The sequence below is a fragment of the Poecilia reticulata genome, linkage group LG7 (assembly GCF_000633615.1).
Source record: "Poecilia reticulata strain Guanapo linkage group LG7, Guppy_female_1.0+MT, whole genome shotgun sequence".
Taxonomy (NCBI): domain Eukaryota; kingdom Metazoa; phylum Chordata; class Actinopteri; order Cyprinodontiformes; family Poeciliidae; genus Poecilia; species Poecilia reticulata.
Genome location: NC_024337.1, coordinates 25742047 through 25769220, shown reverse-complemented (window position 1 = coordinate 25769220; position 27174 = coordinate 25742047). Strand labels below are relative to the sequence as shown.

At 38.2% G+C, this 27174-nt stretch overlaps 2 protein-coding genes across 4 annotated transcripts in view; one reads left to right on the top strand and one right to left on the bottom strand.

Annotated features, from left to right (window-relative positions):
* Nucleotides 1-143: 143 nt before the first annotated feature.
* Nucleotides 144-4430, bottom strand: LOC103467423 (transcription factor PU.1). Its single transcript, XM_008413791.2, has 6 exons — nucleotides 4157-4430; nucleotides 3945-3979; nucleotides 3028-3244; nucleotides 2825-2940; nucleotides 1924-2077; nucleotides 144-1789 (listed from the first exon to the last, which is right to left on the bottom strand). Exons 2-6 carry the CDS (start codon nucleotides 3963-3965, stop codon nucleotides 1482-1484), a joined length of 816 nt encoding a protein of 271 aa, XP_008412013.1. The 5' UTR covers nucleotides 3966-3979; nucleotides 4157-4430; the 3' UTR covers nucleotides 144-1481.
* Nucleotides 4431-18578: 14148 nt separating this feature from the next.
* The window catches only part of lgr6 (leucine-rich repeat containing G protein-coupled receptor 6), a 63532-nt gene continuing 54936 nt past the window's right edge, over nucleotides 18579-27174 (top strand). The window contains exons 1-2 of one of the 3 annotated variants that reach the window (XM_008413793.2): nucleotides 18579-18662; nucleotides 25689-25806. In XM_008413793.2, coding sequence (XP_008412015.1) covers nucleotides 25742-25806 — 65 coding nt within the window. In that variant the 5' untranslated portion in view covers nucleotides 18579-18662; nucleotides 25689-25741. Of the gene's footprint in view, nucleotides 18663-25688; nucleotides 25823-27174 lie in introns of those variants that run through there. The other 2 variants (XM_008413796.2, XM_008413795.1) reach the window with 2 other exon arrangements.

Genomic DNA, 27174 nt, shown 5'->3' with positions numbered 1-27174 from the left:
GGAGCATATAAATATTGAAAAGAAGGGGTCCTAGGATTGAACCTTGGGGTACCCCACATGTGACCTTTGACCTCTCTGATGAGAAGTTTCCAATTGATACAAAGAAATCCCTGTTCTTTATGTAAGATTCAAACCAGTAAATGTGAATTCCCTTGGGTTTAATTTTGATGTGACTCATATTCAATCTATTTTTAACACCTTGTAGTCAGAAGGATGTCCAAAAATCACATAAATGACTTGGAAACCATTAGAGGCCATCTAAATATTTTCTGTCTTACCATCTCAAGTATAAACATGCGGAGCGTGCAAAACACTACTGGGACTTCAACGGGAATCATGTGCTTTGGGTCACATGAGACTTAAATAAAAGTTGTCAGCAGCAAACACTTCAAAGGATAAATATGTGGAATAACACATTATTCTATGTTAAAGTGTGTGGCAACATCAACTGTTAGAAATACCCACAAGGACCCAGAAAAAGCTGCCATCATCATTTGGTCTATCAGCAGGAAGATGGTCCATATATGTGGCCAAAAAAAAAATTGTATCAGTGATCAATGTGAGATCAGAAAACAGCTTTGGTTTGCAAATTCATGGATGTAACACCAGAAGAAAAGTCACAACACTTATTCTTAAAAGAAACATGAAAATGGTTGAAAATCTCTATGAAGAAACTGAGTTAGTTTGCTATTGGAAACTTTATGACAGTAATTCTTTCCCTGTACACCTAGCTCAGTTTGCATGTGTGTGTGTGTGTGTGCGCGCGAGTGTGTGCGCGTGTGTTTGCATGTCTGCCTTTATTGTTGTGAGGGTGTATTTTGGATGTTACTGATTAGCAGGGCTGTTTGCTGCGGCGGTTTTTAATGCATGCTTGCTTTGCATAGAATTTTGGCTACGGTCACATGCCTGTGTCTGCCCTGGTACAGTAAGTCTGTGTATGTGGGCTTGCTTCAAGCACATTAATGTTTATCTCGACGAGCCGCTCTTCACAAGGCATCTTTGTTTGTGTACGCAGACAGAGAAAAAAACAAACTCACTTTTTTCTGCTCTTTTTCCGATTTATTTTATCTTGAACAAGATATTTTGACACAAACAGAGTACGTTTATGCACACATTTTCATGAATACCTGCAACACAGAATCACAAAACAGAGGAAAAACAACTTTTATTAATAGACGGATTTAAATTCTACTTATAAAGTAGAGAATATGTCATAATCTTTTAGATTTACTTGGTGTTTTGCCAGCTGACCTCTCATTCACAGCCTGAAATTTGCATGTATCACTTTCATCATTTCTTGTTTAGTCTTCTGACACACCACTGCTGTACCAATACAAAGCCCCGACTGTCAGTAGTTAATGCTCTGGCCCTTCAAATACTTAGTATTTATTTGTCATTCAAAATACCTTATAGTTAGAATCTGCACAAAATATGTCATGTGAGTCCAATGATTTTCTGATATGAGCTCTTTGACACACTAGCTACTCTAATTTGCCGTCTCCTTGTAAGCCTTTCAGCGTCTTCTCATCGAAGCGGTACGTGAGCTTCCTCTTCACCTTGTGGATCTCTCCAGTCCGTGAGTAGTTCCTTAGTGCCCGTGCCATCTTCTGGTAGGTCATGGTCTTGCGGTTCCCCTTTCGGCGACCCCACAGCTGCGCCAGGCTCTCCTTGTTCTGGGAGGAGAACTGAAAGGTTCCAGAGGAGGACTGGACCCACCAGATGCAGCTCCTCATTGATGGAGTCTGAAGCATCTCAAACAGGAACTGGAACAGGCGCTCCTTCCTCTTTCCTGTTGAAGAGGAAGTAGAGAGAAGAAGAAAAAAAAAAAGGTTTTGACCTGACCGCATCTTGTGTGCGTAGTTGGACAAAGACACTCCGTCACGAGCTTCTGTTCTGAGAGGTGGTCACTGTAAGGTGTCCTACCTGATAGCGGTGCCAGAGGCAGGCTTCTGTCCTTCCTCTCCCCTCTGTCGGAGGGTGGTGATGGTGAATCTTGGTAATCCTGGTACTGGGAACTGCTTGACTGCGAGTCTGAATCAATATATATACTCGTAGGCTCGTAGTAGGTTATGTGTTCCTGGTTGAACGAAAAATAAAAACAAGACAAATAAATCCAACTGAAGAAGTGTGAAATGAATAAGCTTGGCTTTTCTCGTGGAGTTTTTTTTTTTTTTTATGACTTGAACTTTATTGCTTTTTCCAACAAAAAATATACCCTAATTCCACACTTGGCATATTATAATTTAGCATCAGCTAAACAATGTTTAGTCCTTGTGGATTCTTCAGGCCAATACAGTTAACAGAAATTACTTGAACAAAATAATAATAATAATAATAATAATAATAATAATAATAATAATAATAATAATATATAAATAAAATAAATAAATAAAATAAAAGAAAATTACAGTGAAAATAGAGAAAAAAGACAAGATGCATAAACATCAACTGAACCTAGACATACACAATGTAACCTAAAATATCACTGCCCTATAACCTCGATACATTCAGATAATTACAGCAGCACCATAAATTCCTCTAGTCTAATTATGTCCGAGCTGGAAATGCCAGTTAACCCAACTATGAGAAGTAGCTGGACCACTTCCTGTTGTACTCCTCAACCCTATTTAACAGTTTATAAGATAATCTCTCTAAGGCAGCAAGCTGCCCCAGTGACCTATACCAACGAGTGACTCACTTCCTCTCTCTCGCCGTGGGTACTGACAGCTGTAATGCTGGGGAGGAAGCTGCTGGTGAGGGAGTGGAGGGGTCCATCTATTCCCTCTCATGGAGTTTTATGAGATGTCAAACAGTGTTTACTCACCCACTGGTCTTGCGGACTCTGCCAGGCTGGATGTGGGGTTGGCTCCTTGTACTCCTCGTTTGGAGTGTGGCAGCCGTAGCGCCACTCATACGGATGCTGACCCGACCAGCTGTTCTCTGAGGAGAGAAAGGCACGAGATTCAGTCAGGCAGAACATCTACAAACAGACAAATATTCCCCCTCCGCTGCCAGCATTCGGCCGACCTATGATCCTGGCGTCCCGGTGGGAGTGAACGTGCGTCTGGTGACCCATGTTGGCAGCCATGGACGTTGAAGGTGTGTGAGCGGGTTGGACCTCGAGCGAATGCTCCTGCAGGTACTCCTCGATGACCTCGAGGTCAACCTCAGCGCAGGACGACGGTGCCACCCCACTCCAGGAACCCCGACATCCACCCAGCTTCACTTCGGGCACGTAAGCCCTCTGAAAGTCACACAGCAGGACAGAAAATTTCAGACGCTTGGCTTTTCATGAACATTTTGCGTGATATGTGGAGCTGATCTTTCGTTAGTTTTAGCCTCAGGTATTAACACCTTACATTATTTTATTTTACTTGTTTCAAAGCTTTTGTCACCATCTCATGAATTTTAAATGACCTCACTCTTTTCCACAAATAATTATCCATGTCATCAACTTTCAAAAAATAACGGCCTAGGTGCATTTGGATTTATTTATTTTTTTTTTGTGAAAAGGGATTTTGTCAAGGTGTCTTAAGCAAATAAATAAATAAATAAATAAAAATCACATTTGGCAAAAAATGACTTGTAGCATTATTTCAGGAAGGTGTCAATATCCTGTTTTCTAAGCAAAAGACAAACTATTCTTATTTTGATAAATTTTACTCAACATTATGAAAATTCAAACTAGATCCATGTTGCATGTTGTGTCCAGCTAAGGGTTTGGATCCTGGAAAAGAGCCAGTTACTAGCTCTAGGATTATGTGTATTTTAGTTTGACTGGCAAATTTATGCAAGTGTTTATGTTTTCATCTGCATAGATAACATTCAGGCAACACTGATGTGTGGCTCCTAGAAATAACCCCCAGTGAGAAAGATCAAATCTTACACAAGATTCAAACAGTATTTAAAACACAACAACAGCAAAAAGGCGGCATTGAACTCACCGTCTCTAACTCCGTCAGCATGCTTTAAGGACAAACTAAAACAGAGAAACAAAGCTCTTATTAGACAACAGAATCAAAGCAAAAAAAAAAAACATAAAAAAGGAAATGAAAGATGCTTTCACAGACACTTCTCTAAGATGTAAGAGACAATCATGTGACAGCAAAACACAATAAATGCATAAATAAATAAAATGACAAAAGTGTAGCTGCACCTTTGTCAGGTCCTGTGTCTGGTGCCGTGAAGTAGTATCCTTAGGCAGTGAAGAGTGGCGACATGAGAATTGGAGTGCTCACCTGTTCAATGCTCCACCACCTGGGCATCATCTCTCTTATATGGCATGTGCACACACCCTGCTTCCCCTTCCCATTGGTCAGCAAGTGCTGAGGTGGGAGCGGTTTGCAGAACCAGGGTATTTCTGGATATCTGCTGATCTAATAGGAGAATTTTTCCCCCACACAATAAAACAAAAGTTTACTATGCGCCTGCATCTGATGCAAAGGTGTGACTTGTTGGTTTGTTGGTTTTGTTCATTTTTTTGCCTTTAGAGTTTTGTTTTATGTTGCTATTTTACTTTTTATTTTCTTTTTCTTTTTTTTTAATCTTCAGTACACTGTACATTTTGAGTTGTTTCTTAAAACTTGTAAATGTCAGGGATATTTGAAATCAGTTATTCTCCTAACTGTTCAGAGCTTAAGTTTTAAAAGAGAAAAATATTGAAGTTGTTCATTTTCAAAACAGACCTATGGCATAAGGTACTTTTTGTTCAAGTTGTGAAGTTTTGACCTGCAATTTCAAAATAAACTTGAACATCTGATCACAAACAATCGTCTGCTCTCAGACTGCCATGTTCCGGTGGAAGGGTCTAGTCTAAAGATTCCTGCTACATCAGTGGACATGTGCAAACCTCAGCTTGTTTTGTCAAAGTCCACTCTATTCAGCTCTCAGTATAACCATGCCACATTAAAAGAGTTCATTAGTTATTTAGTTCAAATAAAAACTCAAAAAGGCAAAAAAAATTAACTACACCGATGTAGAGAGTGACACATTTCAAGCGGCTTACAGTCAATTAAAATGTACAATTTGTTTCTTAAGAAAAGCAGAGCATAGTAGAAAATACGTGTTTCAATCTCAAAGTATTCATCTTGTAATGGAGCCATGCTTTCACTTAACAAAATAGATTAACGTCTGATGACATTCGAACTTACTGAGGTGCACCAGTATCTTAAAAAAAGAATAAATGTTATCTTTACCACTCGTTTTTTTGTTGTTGTTTGTTTTGTTTTGTACTTTTATTTCCTGGGAATCAGAGCCCATGGGATGTCTGTGGTTTCTTATCATTGCATTTGTCACATTGGAGGAAAATTATGTGGCTATAGATTCTTTTTGGCTTTAATGTGCTGTTGGAGACACACAGACAAAGTGACATGCATGGCACAGTTAGGTAAACACGTCTGCTGCAATCTAGAATTTGCATTAAAATGTCATATTAATAGATTAAAAGCAAAAAAAAGAATAATTTATTAAACTGTTACGGTAAAAAAAAAAAAATTATCTACAAAAAAACATTTCACTTTGCTGAATACATTTTAGCTTCTGGTTGTTTAATATCTGGGACAACAAGGAAATGTTTGTAAGGGCAATCTGCTGTAGTTGCCAACATGGCCACACTTTGTTTTGTGATAATATGTTGGTGTGTTATATATATGAGAAAAAGAAAGAACACCAGAAAGAGACATATCTGTTTAATCAAATGTCACTAAAGAACTTTAAGGTGTTAGCATTAATAACCCCCATATAATCAGCTTAAAGTAAGTATTCAGCAGGGTTGTTATCTCAAAAACGGTATAAAAGATTATACGTGGGCAGAATCTAAGGAGAAAGCATTTTCTTTAGAAATTCAATTGCTACTCCGACAACTGCATAGTTGCTTTAGAGGCCATCTGGTGACACCTTATTGACCCCTCTGCTCAGTTCTGCAAACACCTACATCTGTCAAACAGAACGAGATCAGTAAACTACTGGAGGGAAGCAAACAGACACCAGCATTGCATCACAGGTTGATGCATGACATGATGTCATGCGCAGGTTACACTGCATGTATGCCTCATCGTGTCTTTCTATTGGGTTTGTTCCTTTTTTAATGTTGTGCCGGAGTGTGCGCGTGCGTGTGTGTGTGCATGCATGTGTGTGTTAACAGACGTAGATTCCACTACAAAAAAACGGCAGCGTAACTTTTTTTTTTTTTTTTCCCTTGTGGGCTGTCGGTGTCGAGGGATTCCCCCAGCTATGTTATTTTTTTCCTTTACTGTAACAACAAATTTGTTAGCACAACAAACTGAAGTAACCTGTTGGGTCAGGAGAAGACTACCAGAGGACAAACGATTCCTGTATTTCGAAATAGACTATATGGTGTTTATTTTTTTTATTTTTCAAAATCATTACAGATTAGTGCTTCATTATGCTAATAATCTCACCTAAACAGGTTGTTCCAGATTGTCTTTCACCAGTGCTGTTAAAAGGTTGCACCCAGTTGCTATTTTTCCTGCAGTGTTTGAGTCTCTCTTTTTTAAGATTCATAGACACTGTTAACATGAACCATTATTGCAGTTTTAAGCTTGGATGTGTTTAAGGATGGTAATTCTGTATTTGGGCTCACTGATCCTTTGGACCCAGCTAATCTGGATTTATGACAAATGAAGACATCAGTAGATTTTACTTGCTTCTTGTGTTTTGCAAGAATATCAATATAAAGATCCTTAAGCAAATTACTTTAAATTGAAATTTCAATGCGCTAATTGTGATGGCTAACTTTTTTTTTTTTTTTCACCTTGATTTCAAAGAGTGCATTATTCTCAGTGAAAACATTACAAACAAATCATGCAATTCAGGCAGACTAGACTTAATTTCCTGGTATCTTCCATGTGGGCTGAATACCTGGTATTCATGTGGGATTCTGAAAACAATCTAAAAAAAAAAAAAATTATGCTAAAATGACCTGCAAGCTTCAGCTGGAAACAAGAAGGATCAGGAAATTATACAAACCAGAATACATCCATGAAGCACTTTCTGGGACACAGGGAGTAAATGTTGACAGATTAACCCAGAACAAATGAAATAAATCAGGGGAAAATATCATTAAAATGCTACTGACTGATGAATTTGTGGTCATAATGAACCCAAGTTCAGAACAATTGACCTCCTTGGTAAGACATTATATGACATGTAATATATTACATTTATGTTTTACACCTGCACCATTATCTCGTCATAATAAAAAAACTGGCACTGTGTTTGCAGGAACGGGTTTAATAACTTCAAATCAAACATACCAAAATATTGCTGCATGGATATACACAGAGCAAAGATGGTAGAGGTCAAGTAAGACAAAGTGAACAAAGCTGTGTAAACATGTCTGAAAACTGTCAGTGATAAAAATGCAGATACTGGCTAAAATATTTCCATACATCCATATTTGGTTAAATGTTTTCCAGCAAGTTGCCCCTCATCCACATGTCTTTTGTAGGTATCAACTGGATTCTGGTAAAATTCAATATTATTGCCTCAGTATCTTTTGGCAGAGATAGTAGAAATCATTCAGATTGGTTGCTTTTTCGACACAAATCCGGGTTTCAAGCATAGTCCACAAATTTTCGATAGGATTTACTGGATTGCTTTCTTCCAAAGAGAGGAATGCCACAAGCTCTTTATTACTGTCACATGTGAAAGCTTCTTTTGGAAGGCTAGTGCCAAACATATTCACTGATTCTTGGCGTTCATTTTAAGTACTATGCATAAAATCCAGGTCTATGAATTTAGACCAAATAATTGTAATGAAATGTGACATTTCGAATGAAGATAGTATTCAAATATTACAAATATGCCACAAGCTATGGTCAAGGCTTGCTTGGTAACAATTCTCAGAATGGATTATATGGCTTTTTTCCTCCCAACATGTTCAGTTTGAATCCTGTGCAGAATGCAATACTTCAAATAAATCAGCTAAAGCACAAAATAAATTAGATTCATGCTCATGGTTAGTGAATATATAATTCTGACCAAAAGTGTAGCTATGTGCTCACTCTTATCTTAAGCTGTTTGAACACCAAACATAAAGATTGGTCCTTTTTTTTACTCAAAGAACACCTCTGATATTTCCTGTGGCAGGATGGTTTATCCTGGATCGGTAGTTGCGTAAACTCAGCTTCTGGTTATTGATTATGCTGATTTTGTAATGTATTTTTTTTCTCATTTATCACTTCGTGTAGCCTGCCCATTGCCTTCCTGTGCTTCCATCACAGTCTGGGCTTTCTCCCAGACTTTCTCCTTGACTCAGATTATCTCCGGTAGATTTTTATTTATTTATTTTTACCTGACCAAGCGATTGGGTACAATTTAAAACCTCGACACAATCCACAGCTGCAGGAAAGCAACCATTTCTCAACAGCTGAGAGCCCAGACCCTCTATACGAAGTAAAGTGTAATGCAAGGGGATGGTTACTACGAGGCTATGCATAGCCTTGCAACTCACTGCTGATAAGTTTGAAAGTCAAAATGATCCAGGAACAAGTGAAAATGCTCACACCTAATGTACAGAAGAGCATGCACAACTGTTTTAACCCTCAAGGATGGGGTGTGCACGCATTCAAACAATGTATAGGTGCATTCATCTGAATAGATTTAGATTATACAACATGTTTCAGGCTTGTCCCCGTGGAAGGAGATTATTTAGTACTAATAAAAGCGTCACAAAAAAAAAAAACCATCTACCTTTTTATTAGGTTTATTATTAACCCACCCTGCATCACGCTGCAATCAGGATCATAATTTGTTTTTATGAGCTGACGCTGTCAAGACTGTGGCACGGACATAACAGCAGCTTTGTTATTTTTTATATAATCTCTGTGATAAATCCATCCATGTTAAAGATTAAAAAAAAAAAAAACATCTCTGCTGGTGCAAAATTAGGTCTCTTGTCCAAACATAAATCTATAACTATTTAGGTTTTGAAAGGTATTTGACAACATTTGAGTGAAGCACATACAAGATCTAAGAGGGGTTTTTTTTACGTTCCACCTCAATTTGTGTGTGAACATCATATTCATTTCTTCTTGTGAAAAGAAGATAAAGATGACAGCAAACTTCAATCTTCAATCACATTCATCGACAATTAAAGTAATGAGCAATATCTTTGTGGCAGCATTCGTAATTCTGTTCTAGGAATGCTCCAACAATTTTCCTGACCTATAACGCTTTTCCTATTTCTTTTTCTTTTTTTTATGAATGAACTGAGCTCACAAAACTTTTTTGGGGGGAAATATTTCATTCTACAGGTGCTTGAGATTATAAATTATGTTTATGGGTTACAGAGATAATTTTCCTCTAACTGGCCACCAGATTCCCCAAAAATGACGTGTAACATTGTTTTTAACGTCCTCTGTCACAATAAAACTCACAGGCAATGAGGAAACATTTGAGTGTTTTCTCTATGTTGTAAAAGGTTCTCAGTCTCCCAGCTGATTTTTTTTTTACTTTTTGACTTATAAATGTGTTTAACTTGAATTTTATTTTAACATTTTTTTTTTTTTTTTCAAAATAAAAACCTCTTTAAGAAAACACCAGGAGGTGAATAAGGGAGACTTGATAAACGTGTTTGGAAAAACCCTGGGCTTTCAGTAAGATAGACGACGGTTAGGATTCCTATTGCTCTGCTCGCACCTGGAGTATTCGCACAAGGTGATAAGGCCAGACAGGCTCTGGACGCTTGCAGTCTGAAACACACCTATAAACACACCAACACTTTCTTGGTTTGTGTCCCTGAAAGAGTTGGGTATTCCAGAAACTCAAAAACAATCAACGTATTGATGAACAGACAGTGGCATCTTCAATTATTAACTACTTTAAGGAATGTCTGGCTTGTAGGGGCAACTGGAAAGAGACAGAAGTTATTGTTCAGTAACTTTCTGTCCACAAGCTGTGCAAAACAATTCTGTAGTTGACCTCAATCAACGTGTATTCATTGGTTGTTGCTGGGCATGTGTGATTATGTCTATATGGGTGCGTGAGGGAAATAAAAAAAAAAAAAAAGCGTCTCTGAGTCACACATGACATTCAACGGTCTCAGTGTTGCAGGTGACTTGTAAAACTGATTCAGAAACCTACACACACTCATGAGTGTGTCAGCTCCGAAGCAATTAAGATGATTGCGTTGCCTCTTATCAGGCCCACCATCAGTTGCTGATCAGCAAGGGTCTTTGTGTTTATACGTCTGTGTGTCCAGGTGTCGGCGGATTTACAGTTAAAGCTTAACCCCCCCAGATTAGTGAATATACGCAAATCACCTGTACACATGCAGGTTAGCGGGAATTCCCCCAACGCTCACTCAGAAGCAGAGTGTGTTTGTGTGTGTCAAGTGATAAGTGCCAGACTTGTTTGTTCCTAAAGGGAGTCTTTCCACAAACACTTCTCTAGGCGAACTAACTAGACTTATACAGTTTCCAGGGACTGTTCCCATCATGGATTTAATTGAAACTAAATGAAATAGCCTTTGCTTCCTCACAGATGTCTTGTTTTTCTTTTTTTTTTTTCTGTTACTGTTTCAATAAAAAAACTGTTTTGACAAGTGGACATAGCTAAATAAATCAACATGGCTCTGATGTGAAAATCTAATACTTGGTTGTGCCATCCTTGTCTGTGACAACAACAGATGGTGATAACTGAAAGTTAGCTTTCTACGTCGCTCTGGGGAAATCTTTGCCCACTTTTCTTTATTTCTGGAGAGTTTTCAAGCATAAAATATCACAGCAACCCAGTGATATTTAGGCCTGGACTTTGATTAGGCTACTTCAAAACCTTATCTGTTTGTGCTTTGGATAATTGTCCAACTGCTTAACCCAGCTGCACCGCACACACAGATGGCCGGAAATTCTTCTTCAGGATTTCTTGGTGTGTTGAATCATGATCTGTGATCCAAACCAAGGTAAATGAGTCCTGAAGTGCTTTGAATGCCATCGTCAAATCGTTGCTTTGCTAAAGTAATTCTTGTAGTCCACTTCTGAGAAGGTTCAATGTTATTCTGTGTTTTCTCTGTGTGGATATTTGCTCTCACTGTTGTTTGCTGGAATCTCAAAGCCTTGGAAATTGTGTTAGATGTCAATTCATCTGTCATTGAATTTCTTCTATTTAAGTATCATATTGGTTGAGTTTAGCTTGTGAAACTAAATCAAAAATGTTGCTAAGCTCAGTTGTTTATGACTTATCACAGAAGAAAATGACATTTTGACACAGCACCAGAGTGGTTTGGATTGTTCATTTCCTTTAATAAGTGAAATCAACATTTGCAAAAACATAATAATAATTTTAAAAAAAGCATTAAGGGGGTGACGCCTTTTCATGGCATTCTATACTATGAGCAATAACAACTGTTTGGTTGCAACAGATGTGTTAGTTAAAAAGATCATTTAAAGTGTCTGTGGCATGTAACTGTTTTTTAACTGTTTCATGTCCACACCCACAAGTAGGGCCTGCCTCCCAGGCCAGGTGAGTCAGGAGAGGCAGTCTGGCAGGTGAGGAGACAGTTGCACTTCATGTTGGGAAATGATCTGTGTATCAAAGACGCTGGGAAAATATGCAAAACCTGAGGTTGATGCTCCTGTCTCCACCTTCTCCAACACTCTATCAGTCTAACACACCTTTTTTTCCCCCTCTGGCTCTGCTTCCTGTCTTTTTTTTTATTCTTGGCTCACAAGAGCAGCATATTCTATTTATTTATTTTTTTGCAGCAGCAGTCATCTTTGCAACAATGCCATCTGACTGTATGCAAGTTTAACAACCTTGCGGCGGAGGCACAAAAGACATTCCATTTGCACATGATCATAAGCAGCCGAGAAGTCGAAATGCTCCTGCTTTTTGAAGATAATATACATTGCTCATATGGGAATGCTTGGAGATAAGGAATGGGACTGGGAACTGGTGGGACACTGCATTCCCACGGAATATTGTTTGTGTCCTCCAGTAGGCAGTCCGACAATCTGTGGTCTCAATAAACACTCATAAAGCACGCAGACATGAACACAGGCCTACCAGCCTTATCGGAGCGACACATAAACTCGAGTGTGAAGACCGTACATAAATCATCTGTTTTCACAGCGAGATAAGCAGACAGTTGAGCTTTATCTGAGCTCCGAGGATGAAATAAAACATTTCTGTGAATTTTTTTTTTTTATGCAAAAAAAAAAAAAAAAAAAACACAATGAAGGTTTCAGTGTGTTTGATGAGTTAATGTAAACCAGTCCTTTTTTTTCGGAGAAGACAGCCCACACATTGATATCACACTGCATATTTGTCTGTGAGCGCAGGCCACGCCATGCGATGGAGAATCCCCCCGGCTGCAGACCCACACCTCCACTCCACAGCTGTCATGGGGACGGACCGGAGGAAAAACAATAGCTCTCTTTCTCACCACGCTTTTCGCTTCGATAGCAACAAACTCTCATGTAACATCTGTCCGCTGTGTTGTGAGTGACTCTTTTGGAAGGCAATGGGCCCAGATAGTGAGCGTTCATATTACAGAGGAAACGGCTTCTTTATAAATAACAGGATCACTGCACGTTATGTGACAATTATTCTCTTTAAATCTAATGAACAAAAAAGATTTAGGTAGCTTTAAGACTGTTTTTTTTTTTATCAGACTTACATCCTGATTTTAATCATGATTTGATTGTAACAAAAATCATAAACTTTTATCAAAAGAGAAACACTTTTTGATCTTTCCTGTTTGTTAGAAAATGTGATCCATGCTTTTATTTTGTCCCAATTTGGGACTGTAAAAGTTTTCATAAAGGTGTTAGTCAGGGTTAACGTTTTGTTTCATGGCTGCAGCCGGTCCAGAATCCTGCTCAAAACACAATTATATTTGCTTAGTGTTTGCACTGGTTTCCCTTTCATTTTTTTAAGGCCCTTCATGGGCAAATATGTGTCTATAGATTGCCTTTGAATCTGTAGAACCTCAATTATGGCTCTGATTAAACCTGAATAACAGGCAAATGATCAAATCTCGCCTTAAAAAAACATCTGTAGCTTTTAATTTAGCTTTATAATAGATGTTTCCCCCATTGTTATATTGTCTAGAAGTCTTATATCTTATTTTGTTTATTGATTGCATTCATATTTTTCTTACTCTTATGTGTTTTGCTGATTTTATGTGCAGCTATTTGGTCAGCGTCGGCTGCTTTTAAATGTGTTTGTAAATAGAAGAGAACCCCCCAAAAAATGTAAACGAAAATGTCATGAACTTAAAACAAAACAGAAAAGCCTTTTCTGCCAAACAGATAACAGTTTTCTCTTCCTGGATATTTTTTTTTATTTTAAAATTTATTTTTGTACAACTTTGATTATGTTGATGCAAACGGCATACATTTTGGCCATTTTATTTATTTATTCTTCTTAAAATTTTCCTTTAAAGAAAAGAACGATGTGATTTTCCGTTTTCTTGTTTTTGAGCTGTTGAATTACATTAATCACTTGTGCTTACCAGCTTTTAATATGGCATGAGACATTATTAATGAGATATCGTTTGCATCGCCTTATTACATTCACTTTTGTAAGTTGATGTTGTTTTCCTACTGTATCTAGAGCATTTTGTTCCAGTTGCTTTTAAATGTTCTGAATAAGTAAATTTGAACTTGAAGATAAAATGCAAAATCTATAGCAATGATGATATAGCCTAAAAGGAAAACAATTTATTAGGACAGGAAAAAAAACAATGATAACATTCATAAAAATCAGTCGTCTTGTGATAATAATAATAAACTTTTATTGGCGACGTTTGTAAACTTCAGAAGCTGTTATGACATGAAAAGTTACTTTTGCATCACAAAGGTCACTGCTAGTTAAAAAAAAACAGTTTAAATGCTTTGTTTACATTTAAAAACAGAATTTAACTCCAGTTATTGTAAAGATAATAGGCTTTTATTGGTAATGGGTAATTTTGTATAAAGGAGCCTTTGATTGCTTGGGCTTAAAGATCTGAAGCCAAAAAGACTTTGTTTGGGTTTTTTTGTCATTTTTAACTGTAATTATAATAAAGTCCACAAATCATTGGGAACTGTTGTGATTTTGAACTTTAAAAAAAAAAATCATTTCAAGTTTTATTGCTCTTAAGAAAAAAAACAAAGCAGTTGGCGAGACTCAAAGTTGCGATGGTCACAAATATGAACCTTACCCCAATGACCCATCACACTTTGGATGAATAAATTGTGCAACGTTGGATCAAAACTGCTGGTTAAGAATAAACATGGATGATGATGATATATGATACGGCTGTGTTGCTCGCTTTTTCTTTTCTGTAAGTCATACCTGCTCTGCTCTCAGCAGTGCAGCTGCTCCTTTTCAGAAGTTGACATTTCGTTTCTGGTGTTGGTCACGGCTCAACCACAATGTCTTTTTGAGAGTTTTCCTTTGTTGTCTTTTTGTTGACCAAGTGAGAGAAATTGGCATAGCCTACAGATTTTTCATTAGTTGCTTCAAATGTTGACACCCCTTCTATCTGGTTATCTTGTCTGCAAATAACCAATAAAAAAATAATCATCTGATCAAATGATTATTCAGTGTAGTTAGGCAAAGTTAGGCTTTGTCTGACTATAGGAACTATAGCAAACAGCAACCAGAGCTTAGCAGAGACGTGTCTGTAAGTGCCTGATCATTGAATCAGGCCAAATTAAAAGCAAAACATTTGCTAAACTCCAAACCAATTTCTTTGAAAAATATGCCACTCTACACACAAGTTGCACATACAATTATTCCAACAGCAACACTGAGGAAACAGATGGATTACTAATTGAAAAATAAATATTTAATGACTTCTACGCAGACTTGCAAAACTCCTGGGTTATGTTTAACTAGAGTTCCTTTGATTTTCAGAGTAAGATATATTCATTGCCGATTTCACTTTTGCATCTCTGAGACAGTTCATAAAGATAACTGTCTATACCTGAATAATGTGACCGTGACGGCTGATCAGGAGTCTTTGAATACGCATCTGTTTTTAGGAGTGATTTGACCTGGTGGTTATACCTCTTTTTTTTTTTTTGTTTTAATGAAGACGTATGTGCTGAATTAGTTTTACAGTTTACATCCCTGCAGGCAACTACGTGCATATTTGAGCCAGTGCTTGCATCAGCACATTTACAGATTCAGGAGGTGCAGCATACTGTTCACAATGCCACACAGCTTTGTACTGAAAATGTTGGCAAGCCGAGACTTGCCATAGATAACGATGATAAAAGAGGCCTATTTCACTTAACTAAGTTTTTAGTCGTGAGAAACTAATGTTCTGCTTAAGGATTATAAATTCTCTTTCCACTACTTGTTTCAGTACGTTATATTTGCTGAAGTGCTCCCAGATATACTGAAAGCATTAAAGCAAGTGCCTCTGACTTAATCTGAGAACCTACCTCTGCAGAAACCCCCCTGCCCCCGGTCCCAAAGAACCCATTTTTTTATGCATTCTGAGACATGACCATAACGTTGCAACAAGAAATTCCAAAGAGGACATATCACAACACAGCACTGCAGAGTAAAGTTTAATCCATGGGAACTACATTCTTTTGGGTTTTTCTGCTGCTGTGATTTCTTCAGGTTCAGGAGTGCCCAGGGAAGCAGGGATAAGTGCGTCAGCTTGTGCGCGTTGTGCTTAGAGATGCTCTGGTATGGCAGGTGACGGGTTTCCTCTTTCCACCGAAAAACCGTGACATCGTCAGAGCGGCTGCAGAGATGTCACTTCCCGTCCGGTGAAATGCTCACAAGCCAGAGTGAGGTCAAAGGAATGAAGAACAGGGTGGTTTGCTTTGTTAAGTTCATGCAATTTGGTTAATGTGGTCTGAGATTTGTGCTGAGTGGGCAGCAGAAGAGTTATTGTGACATGTGCTAGCTACGGCAGTAGAAAGTGTTTTAACAAATTATGAAGACCATTGGCCTTGATGCTGATGTTAATGTTTTTAATTCCTAAATCAAAATCCATAAAGACATATTGTCAACTTGCAAGAATAATGGTCTAAGTAATTTTTGCCAGAAGAGATATTTTGGATGTTTTTTTTTTGGTATTGCCTCAGACATCTTTTGGCAAAAAAGAAGTGGTAACTTTTTCTTTCTTTCTTTTTTTTTTTGACAAATTAACGCTTTATGGATTTTCATAGGAAAGTGATCATTTTAAAGTAGGCTTTGTGTGTTTGAAATAATTGGAAAGCTCTCCCCTAAAGAAATACATTTTTGTTTCTGCTATTTTTTTTTTGTTTCTCAAATAAAGGTAAAGGTAATTTTATTTATATAGCACATTTTCAGCAACAAGGCAATACAAAGTGCTTAAGTGTCTCTTTTGTTATTTTTGACAGACTGAGATATGTTTTAAAGCATCACAAGAATCAGTCAGGAAAATGGATTTAGGAAAGAGATCCAGTTTGAAGAAAAGAAAAAACAAAAACAAAAACACAACCAAGACTTAGATAGTGATAGTTCGACTTCAAAGTTGCTTTAATTCACATAGCATAGTTGACAACTACTGGAGACAATTCTCTTGGAGTTTGGTCCACATTTACATAATAGCAATGTACATGTAATGGACATTGTACAACTTCAGTAAGTTGTCTTTCTCATGTCGAACTGTTTTAAATAGTTTGAGTTGCTCTCGTGGATTGGCTGATATGGTAAGCCACTAAAAAGTAGCACATACAAAACAGGCAGTGAGTGTCCTAAGTCTCCTTAGAGTGAATAAAATGCTAATTTGTCAAAAACAATATTTGGTCAAAGCTCTTTTGACACTCTTTTTTTGTCTCTCCACTTACTTGCTTTATATTAGAACACCTGTTATATGAAAAATGGACTAATGTAGTTATTTTTCCAGTCATGAATAACATTTTAAGCGTTTTCCATGCTTATTGGTCATCTAACCATTTTAAGTAGAGAGTGCACAGAGCCTCAATGATGCATATGTACTCACAGCATTGCCTGGTTGTTTTTTTTTTTTTGTCTGCAGCAGTCCTGCTGTTTTCACGCTTGCCAGTAGATGGCAATATTTTATCACTGCATTCAAAACTAACTTCAATCAGGAGCAATTCACACAGCAGCACTGGATGATTTATACGATAATTGTATTCATGATTGTAATGATGATAAGGTAGAGCCTGCGCAGGATTTACGAACTGTAATTTTGCAACTGCCACTATATTTAGTTTAGAGCTGGCTGATATTCTGGTGTGTTTTACCCACAATAATCGGCTGGCTGTCTTATCTAAATCCTGCATGAAGGAGATTTTGGGGAGACAGCGCAGTGCTTTCCATCATGGCTAACATTCCACATCTGTCTCTTCCTACAGCCAAACAGCTGAAATCATGTAGACCTGAGCATGACAACAAGAAGGGAACAAACAGCATTATTCGTAATCTGAAAATAGTTCACACACGCACACAACAATGAGATCCTGCAGTTAAGAAGAAAAAGTGCTCACCTACACACACACGCACACACACACTGACATGACCAGTTAGTCGTGGTTACAGAGTTGAACTGCTTTCCAAGGCCAATCAGCTTTTTATGGAGACAGAACCAAGTGTAACAATTACACATACACACTATCACACTCACCCAAAAATACACGGCTGTGATTGCAGTGCCAGTAGCTCTGCTCAGAATAGCAGCAAACAAAGTGTTACATCTCTTGATTTGCTGCTGGTCGTGTGTAGACCTGCCTGTTTTAGTCAGCTTTTTTTTTTTTTTTCTAACCCTTGTGCTATGCGCAGAGAAACTAAGCAAAGCCAAGATCAAATGCCGAGATGGCTATGTTTCATTTTTGTTTGCTGCACGAGAGTGAGAAGCAGACAAAGAGTCTTTAGAATGATTTCACCTCGTCCTTTGAAAGCTTTCCAAAATTATTTAACTACCCAACAAGCTTGCGCTTGAATAAAAATATATAGCTAAGTGTCTGTTTTCATACACAGAAATACTAGGTAGGGAGATTTTAGAGGAAATCTTTGCTTTTCTATAGGGATTCCACTTAGTAAAGAGGAAGGAGCTCCCTCTCATGTTATGTTTTAGCTATTGCACAATAAATGACTGTTAAAATCAAAGCAAATACCAACTTACTCCGAAGTAATATCAATGTTATTTGTAGCTATCTCTCCATTTGCATATGAAAAAAGAGAGAGGAATTAAATTGTAAACTCTTTATCTCTGCCAAGAGTTTCCAATTGCGCTGTGATCAAGTCTTGGAAAACAAGCTGATAGGAGGCCGATAGAAAATTGCTGCAAGGTTGCTGTTCAACAGATGTTTACTGATTGCTGCATCACTAGGCTGAAGGAGCTAGGGAAGGTTCAGGGCATGGGTGCTTTGTGAGGCGGAAGAGACTGCAGCTCCGAGGAGGAAAGCTGCGTTCAAAAGATGGCTCTTGGTGAGAACAAGTGTGGTACTATGAAAGAGAACAAGGCATGAAAATAGTAGCCCCCCATTTTATTTTTAATGCTAAAGATTACTTACAGCCAGAAACTAGCGTTAGAATTTATTACAGTATATCTAACAATGACGAATTTCGCCATCAGAGGGCGCTCAGCGCCGTATGCAACAGCGGTTGACGCTCTGGCAGGATGAAGAAGTCCGCCATTGCTGAGAAAACAGCTTACAGCAGATATTAGGAGCAGCTACAATAACCGCTGTGCTTTCTGTTTACAGGTAAGCTGAGTCGTAAATAATATATATAGATTATATTATAACGCTAGTAGCCTCTGATTAAGTACCGTCTGGCAGAAAAAAAGGTGCTTCAACAGAACTGAACTGCCGAGCTGAATGTGAAGCCGGAGTTAGCACCAGGCTAAAGTAATGATGCTAATGGCTCGCGCTCGTGTGGGCTCGGTTGGTCGGCTGTAATATGGCCGCAAAATATTTTCTAAATATATGTATTTTGAGTTCAGTTAATTAAAGTTATGTTGTAATAGATATATAGTGACGTCAGTAGTGAGTATGTATGTTTATTATTGTGCCGCTCTTTGATTATTGTGATTAGCGGTTGAAGTCCGGTATTGCTGAGCAGATATTATTAGGAGCAGCTACAATAACCACTGTGCTTTCTATTCACAGTTTGAATTAAATAAATATGCTACACAAGAAGTTACCCGGTCCATCATTTTTTGCTGTGTAACACAAAAGCATTCAGGTGCCCTCAAATGATTGCCACAGGAGATGAAAGAATTTATCAAACATGCATGAAAGAATCAAAGGTGTGTGTTTTTTGTGAGGGAATCACACTGTCATGATATAGAGCTACAAAAAAGTAAATTCTACATAATAGAATCAGAAATCTTTATTCATGTTTATGTTATTTTTTAGCTTTTCTTTTCAAAATGAATGACTTGCCGCATATTATATATTGTTATTGCAATATTTTTGCTAGCATTTTGACCAATTTCTCTAGTCACGTGGTGCAAATGAATCAAGTTTGTAGGCCATCTTGGTTACACACATCTTTAAGCACTGGTGATAATTTCTTTTGTGACATTGAGATCCAATCTTGGAGATGACCACTCTTAAATGTTGCCTTTGTGGTCTTAAACCATGCTGTAACTAATTTGGTAGTATTATTTGGAGTTATCCTATAATGGACCTTACCACAGGGGCCGCGTTTCATTGGCTAATGCCCATTTCACGTCACAGCGCAGCTACCACATGCGTGACCGTCTCACAAACACAACCTACAGTAGTAAACACAATGCTTATGCACATTGTGGACTAGCAGACCGGCAGAAAGTTTTTGCGTCAGGACTCGAAAAAGAATGGTTCTCCACTGTCAGTGGGGAATCTGTACAGGCGATGTCAGGTATTCTGATCGTATTTGGGGAACTAAAATTCACAGATTTCCAAAATCTGAAACGGAATGCCTTGCTTGGATCAAAGCTTGTGCACGACCGCATTTGCAGCTCAMCCGTCGTAGGATCAATAAGAACAAAGGACTGTGTGCTGGTGTAAGTATTATTGCTTTGCTTTCTTTGTGTTTAGTGAATGAAAAAAAGAAAGTCAATAATAAACACATCCATTATGAAAACCTTTTAGCTAAGTACAGCATAATGGAAGTACCGATACAACTTCTACACCTTGAAGCTTGTCTGTTACACAGTCTTACGTTAGCTGAACAGATCAATATGCAATGTGTACTGTATCTGACATACATTAAAGATTTTATTTTACCTGAAAAGGCTTTTTACTAAACTGTAATTATGTTACGCTAGCACCGAGTACAGTGCAACAGGCCTACGCACACTCAAACATTTGCCAACAACAGAAATCAGTTATTTCAAAAGTAACCCTCAAAACCATGAATGCCCGACTTACCCTGCCTTGCAAGAACAATGGGCATCAGTGATCTTGTCCACAGCTATATTTATGCTGAGGGTCTGAGGATCTGCTGTTTTCCTCATCGACCGGTAGCATTTCGCTGTGACGCGCACAATGTTGGAGGCATCGCATGGCTAAAACACCTTGATGTCATCCAAAAAAGATGACATGAACTTGTTGGTTCCCCTGTCCATTGAYGTGGCTGATATTTTGTGAAAATCCGGCAGAAATGCTAAACTAATCGACTCAGAAATACTCTGCAAAGAGTCAGTTGAAATGAAAGATGCCACGTTAACATAGAAACTAAGCACCGCGAGGCTTTGTTTGTGAGACATGCAGCCACGTGGGATTTTAGAGGGCGTTTCTGGGTGGAGCTTGGTAAGGTCCATTGGTGGGTTGCCGGTTTGGTCACCTGCTCTGTCCGTCTCTTTCACTGTGTCCTTTCACTTAACCGAACTTGCCTGCTGGTGGTGGACAGTGCGTGGCTGCCTCGACTATGTCAGACTGTCCAGGACAGCTGATGCAATGATCCAGTACCTGGTACTGAATGTGTGAGTGACTCAATGCAGTGCGAAGTTCTCTGGTATTCTCTGGACTTGATAGAGTGCTGTGCAGGCCTTTTACCATTTGGAAGAATCATTTGTGCCCACACTCTAGCTTCCTCAATGATGTCTTGAGATGATACATTATTATTTACACATAATGTTCTTTCCTCATGGCACCATTGATTTTTTTGACATGTAACACTCCCTTCTGCAGCAAATCGCCTACGCAACATGATGAAGTCACCTCCATACTTCACAAATGGGATGGTGTTCCCAGGTTTATGAACCTCACCTCTCTTCCCCTTTGAGTTTTGTGTCTGCAGACCTGAACGTAATTATGCGAGATCTTTGCCCATGTGTGCATTAGCATTTTATGTTGTGTTTGGAGCATAGGGATGGTTAGAATCCTGAAACATTTGGTAAATGAATATTAATAAAGATGACACAATAATCACATAAATCAATTGTTCCAGTTCTTCCAATCTTCTACTCTATATTTACTAGGGCTGTAGTGATACAATAATCTCACGATACGATACACAATATTCTGCTCACGATACAATATATATTGCGATATTCAGCAAACGATACAATTCAATACACTTTTGCAATTTTCTGAAATATTTTAGAGGGATAGAGTGATTTTGGTGACATTTTGTGACTGATACAGAGTTGGATTGAATTAATTTAACTGAAAACTGATTAAAAGCACCAACTACACAATACCTGGCTCTGGTTGGACATGGACACTGACTTAAAGTCGACAGCTGGACAAAATGATTTAAAGTGGTGAGAAAACATGTTTCTTTTAATTGAAACAGTACAAACTGCAGCTTACATGAATTTGTAAAGTAAATAAAGTGCACCAAGTACCCTGCTCTGAATAGTTTGATACCTTTTTAACCTTGACACTTAACATCTGAAGGAATCACTCTAAGCCTGATGACCTAATCACTCTCCTGGCGAAGCAAGCAGTGAGTGAGCAAGGTGACAGTTGGATGTTACGAATTCTTGCGGATGAATATTGATTTTTTTTTTCTAGGAAAGAAAATATCGATATATATTGCAAAATCGATATTATGACACAGCCCTAATATTTACCGTATTATTAAATAAATGACCAATTCCCGAATAGACTGAGTTTTCCCATCGTAGATCAAACACTGACACAACTAACAACAAAAGGAATAGGGACCAACTACTGGCTTTGAGAATTGGCTCCTTTTGTTGGTAGGTGCGTTAAGTTTGACATTTAGGGTAATAATAAAGTTCCTAAAGCTATGAGCTCAAACATATCCACCAATCCTCAACATACAACTGAGAAGAAAGGTGGATTTCCTAGGGGCATATGGCTTGAATAATTAGACCCGAGCAGCTAAGCGCTGCAAAGGCCTATTGTAATCATAGTGTTTATTATTATGCTTTTTTCAAGTGAATTGGCTTTTTGGAGGCTTTATCATATTCAAAAATTCACCAAACTTGGCAGACGAGTCAAGTCTGTCAAAATTGTTTTATTTGAGTTTAATTCTACTCTTTTGTTTTTAATTAAACCTTGCTAAATAGATGTTGGTAGTGATACTATGTGGGGTTGAAGCTGTGTAATTGGGGTATAATATTAGTGAATATTAATCATATATTATTTCAGGTGCACAGTGACCTGTGCAGTTCGGTGGACACATTGTGGCTGCGCTGCATTTGATAAAGTCTGTTATAGAACGGATTAATGCGCAAAAAAAGAGTTGCGGTGATCTGTATTTGTAGATGTCTATGTTTAATTTAATTCTAATATAAACCTGTTTTTGCTGTTTGATACTGTTTTATTCTTACAAACACCTTTGTAATGAAAATATTTTTAAAAAGGTATAATATTCTAATAAAAGGATTAGTGCATACATCTATAGCTTTTCATAAAAAAAAAAATATTCAGATGAAGGAAGTGATATTCTTGTGGTTTTATATAGATTGTTTGTTCCAATGCTGTGCTAAGCATACCTCCTAAAGCCCAGTTCACACTACAAGATTTTTTGACCCGATTTTGCCCTTACAATAATCTCGGAACGTTCGGTATTCTAAGATTGTCACTTGAGATAATCATAACCAATCGTCCTGTAGTGGGTGTGCTACGACTGATCGAGTCCGGTTGGAATTAAGCTCAAAGCGTTGGAACCTCTTTGAACTTAATTCAGGACCACTCTCTACTCCAAACTCTTCTGGGATGGCTTCTTAAACAATCAGTAATAGTGTCTGGCCACCCTGCAGAGAAGTAGGTCATATACGCAACTTAAATCCACAGTGTCATTCTTTTGATCAATACCCAAATCCCATGACTCGACATAAGACGAAGAATATAAACCAACCAATAAAGTCTTGCCTTCCAACTCTGCTCTCTCAAAAATAAAACACACTTGTGTGACATCAGCATTTACGCAAAACTCACATCAAGACAGTGTTCTCACCCCACTCTGTCCTTCCCTCACACTTTAACCCAACTTCACACAGAACTTCCTCCCAACTTTCAGATGTCTTCTTGTTCTACCATGTTGCAAAAATAAAAAATTGAAAAACGACAAGTGAAACACTGAACTCAAACTACACGACTCACCTTTATTTTAAAGGATTAACTGAAATATTAACAAAATAAAATTTTACCTATGCAAACCCCCCCATAAAATTAACACAAAAAAATAATAAATTTTGGCCTCCAAATAGGATGGCACATCTTCCTCTTCAAAGGAAGTCTAACTGGAAACATTGTTTTGCTCTGAAAGATTTTAACAGAAAAAAATAATCTTTTTATGACAAAGACAAAGGGGCAGCTACTAAATAATTGCCTGGAAAGATGTGAATGTCTATACAAACATTATTTTATATTTCCTAAAAATATGTAATTGTCATTATTTTGTAGGGATCAATTTTCACTGTGATATTAGATTTTTTTGGAGTTATTTTGTCAAATCTGAACCGTTCTTTTTCAATACACCTGTTATAAATAAAGTCACATAACAAACTTCATATGAAGTGCGGAAGATATTAAATATGTAACAGCTGTGGTCACGTGTTAATATCACAAGCTTCAAACACAAGAAACATTGGATACAAGCAAGTCAAAACGTCTAAATCATACATGTATCATCCGATTTGCACCAAACTATTTATGATGACTTTTGTGAAACTCTAAAGACCCCAATAGCATTAAATTCTAATTCGACTCCACTGAGAACCTTCCACAGCTGATGGAAGGTTATTCCATCAGCTGTATCTCCTCACTACAGCAGCCGATCTGCACCAAATTTTTCATGCGTCATCGGGGAGCGCTGCCGGACTCATCGATGCGTATCAACTAGTGGATGGGTGCGGGAACTGTGCAAGCGCGTCTACACGGCAAGCAAGTGGCGTTGCCGCAGCCCCCACGGTTGCCACGAGGCCGGAGCGTCGCTGAGCTGCGAGGGCTGTACACTGCTTGCAGCTTTAATTTTCTTATATAATTTTGGATATTACCTTAATTACTTGGGACAATTTAAGACATTTGTATTCAATTATGCTATTTTTACTTGGGATTCACAAATAATCAAAAGACCGTAGAAGCCCTGCAAGCAGATGTGAAAACTATTACAAAAAGAACCAAAGCAAGAACAAACAAAGCCAAAACATGCTTGCTTCTCTACTCTGCTTTGATCCTGTTGGAAGATTGCAGGGTAATCCTTCTTCTAAATGAGGGTATTAATTCAGTGCTGACAATCAGACTTGTAATAGTAAAAAATGTCATTCAAAATAAGCCCAACATAGTAAAGAATTATTAAAAAATGTCTACCTTAATCAATTTTCCATTATGGGAGTTTACCCAGATTAACAGATGTGTAAACAATTGTGAAACAATCCTGCTAGTGTGTCAGTTTTGTACCGTGTGATTATTAAGGTCTATTCCAAAGACAAGCAGAATACTTAAAGCATATTTTTTGACATATGATGCTGCTGCTTAATTGCTCCACTGTAAGGGATCCTCGCACTGCCAATCCAACGCAGCGAGCAGCCTTTCCTCTGACCAAATATTGTGGCAGGGACATAGGCCCCATCCATAAAGTCTTCTTCAATGTTGTTAAATGGGTCTGGAATTGTATGCTCTTTTCTTTCAACACTTCTTTGGCTCCACTCAATTCCTTTCTCTTATGAAAAATATATGTTGTAGTCATAGTCAAAAGATTATTCTCAACACACATCTTTTGTTTTGAAACTCTTTTTTTAGTGGTGAAATAATAGGAAAAAAAGATGCATCTTGGAGGGGGCTCCATCTGTGGATGACCCAGTTAAGGAGCAGTGAACCCTCCAGGTTTGGAGATTTAGCTCATTCAGTAGGTTCAGCTAATGTCTGAGTAATATGTGTACAAATTTGATAGTCAAATCACCTTCTTTTCCTTCTAGGATGCTGAACATATGAGTGTTGATCCACCGCTTTATCTTGATTAAGTCTGTTAGATTTTTTGTAGTTCCAAACATCTAATGAGAGCTGCATTAGTCTCCGTTCCCTGCTCCTCCAGTTACTCCAGTCGAGTCTACATCTAATTTATTTTGGTACAGTAATGCTGATGCTCTGCAAAGAATTCCTTTAACTCCTTGAAGAGCTTCTATTTTTGCAGTTGCTTTATTTCCTTGATTATTGCATAATCTGGACTGGTTTTCATTGCCATCATCTGAATGCAGTGGCCCTCGAGTTTCCTGTTTACGTTTTCTTCATCTTGCATCTCACTCTTACAATTTCCACCTCTGCTGCCCACATCAACTTTACACCAGTTGTGAAATTTCTCACACTATTCTTGTTTGATTTCAGAGAAACTTGCGGCGTATTATCAAGAGCTGAGAAGCTTGGCTGGCTTTCCATCCATGATATCATCGGAAGTCTCCTCAAAGACCTTTTTATGTCAGTCACAAGCGTGGAGCCAACAATGGTAATCCATTTCTCAGGTAGTATGTCCTGTAAAAGGTTTGAGAAGCTCTTTTGCTCCACCCTCTTGTCTTCAAACTCTTACCTCATCCCCCTTCCTCTCCTGTCCTTTCATTCATTCCTGTCTTTTGTGCTGTGAGATGCAGAAAGGAAGGGAGGAGGGGGGAAGGAGAGGGATCTTTTGTTGGCTTTCAGGTGCTTTCACATGAAAAGACAGAGTACACACCTAGGTTGCCGCCACGGCAACCCATGGCGTCTCACTTGCTTCCGCTGAGTATACCTGAATTAGCCTTCAATTGCCTCTGCCCCCCAGGTGTGCATAAATACATTTAGAGGCAGGCGCAGATACAGAGAACTTTAAATTGGCAGAAATACACACACCTATGTCACAATAATATATTCTCAGTTTGTAACTTGCTGAGACACAAGTAGATGATGCACATCCAAGAACATGGTTGCAAAGGAACAAAGCGATGCGGAGTGTGTGTGGTTTGAGTGGGGGTACTTGCTGATTGTGCGGCAACTTTCTCTGTTCTCTCCGTGAAAAGAGCTCAGGTAGCCCTCGGTAAGTTTATTTTATTCCCAGGTAGACCACGCTGAGTGCTCTCAAGTTAGAGTCAGGTGTCGGGTAGCTACTTGTCTTTGTGTCTTCAAGGCTGCTGTTGCTTGGATAGTGTTTACAGCCTGGGGAGCACAGTGGAAAGGGGGAGGACAGGGCACTAACTTTGATCTGATGCAGACTGTTTGATAGTTTGTGCAGGAAGGAGATAAAGTGTGAGAAAGAGAAACGGTGTAGGGTAAATCCACATTAAGGCTTTGCTGCAAAGGTTTGCAGCTCTGCGTGTATGTGTGTACGTTCATGTCCAAAACCCTCAACAGTGGTACAAATATCATGATTTGATTTTTTGTTGTGACAGTTCACATTGTTTTTAGATTTTTGTGCAGATTTTTTTTTTTAAAATAAGTATAAAACCCAGCTCACTTGTGAAGCTTTCAAAGAATCCATCTCTATCAAGCCAATAAGCAGACCAATTAAAAATGGAGAAATCAATGGATTCTTGTGACAGCTTCTGTCGTAGAAAATACTAAGGACAGATCTGACAGTAGCTTTAAACATCCTTATAGAGTTATTTATATCCACAATCTTGCAAAATTGTACAATCATAGTTTATTTAAAACGTGCTACGCACAGGATTAATAATGTCAGTAACAAGAAGATGCTTTGCCTGACTGGATGCTTATCACAAAATATTATAAAATGGCATTACAGGCTAAAAAGAAACCTAACCAGAAGATAGATTCTGTTTACACAAAAGCAGAACCTATTCACCCAGCCAAAGTACTTTGGCCTTTGACAGCAACATCTAGAGAA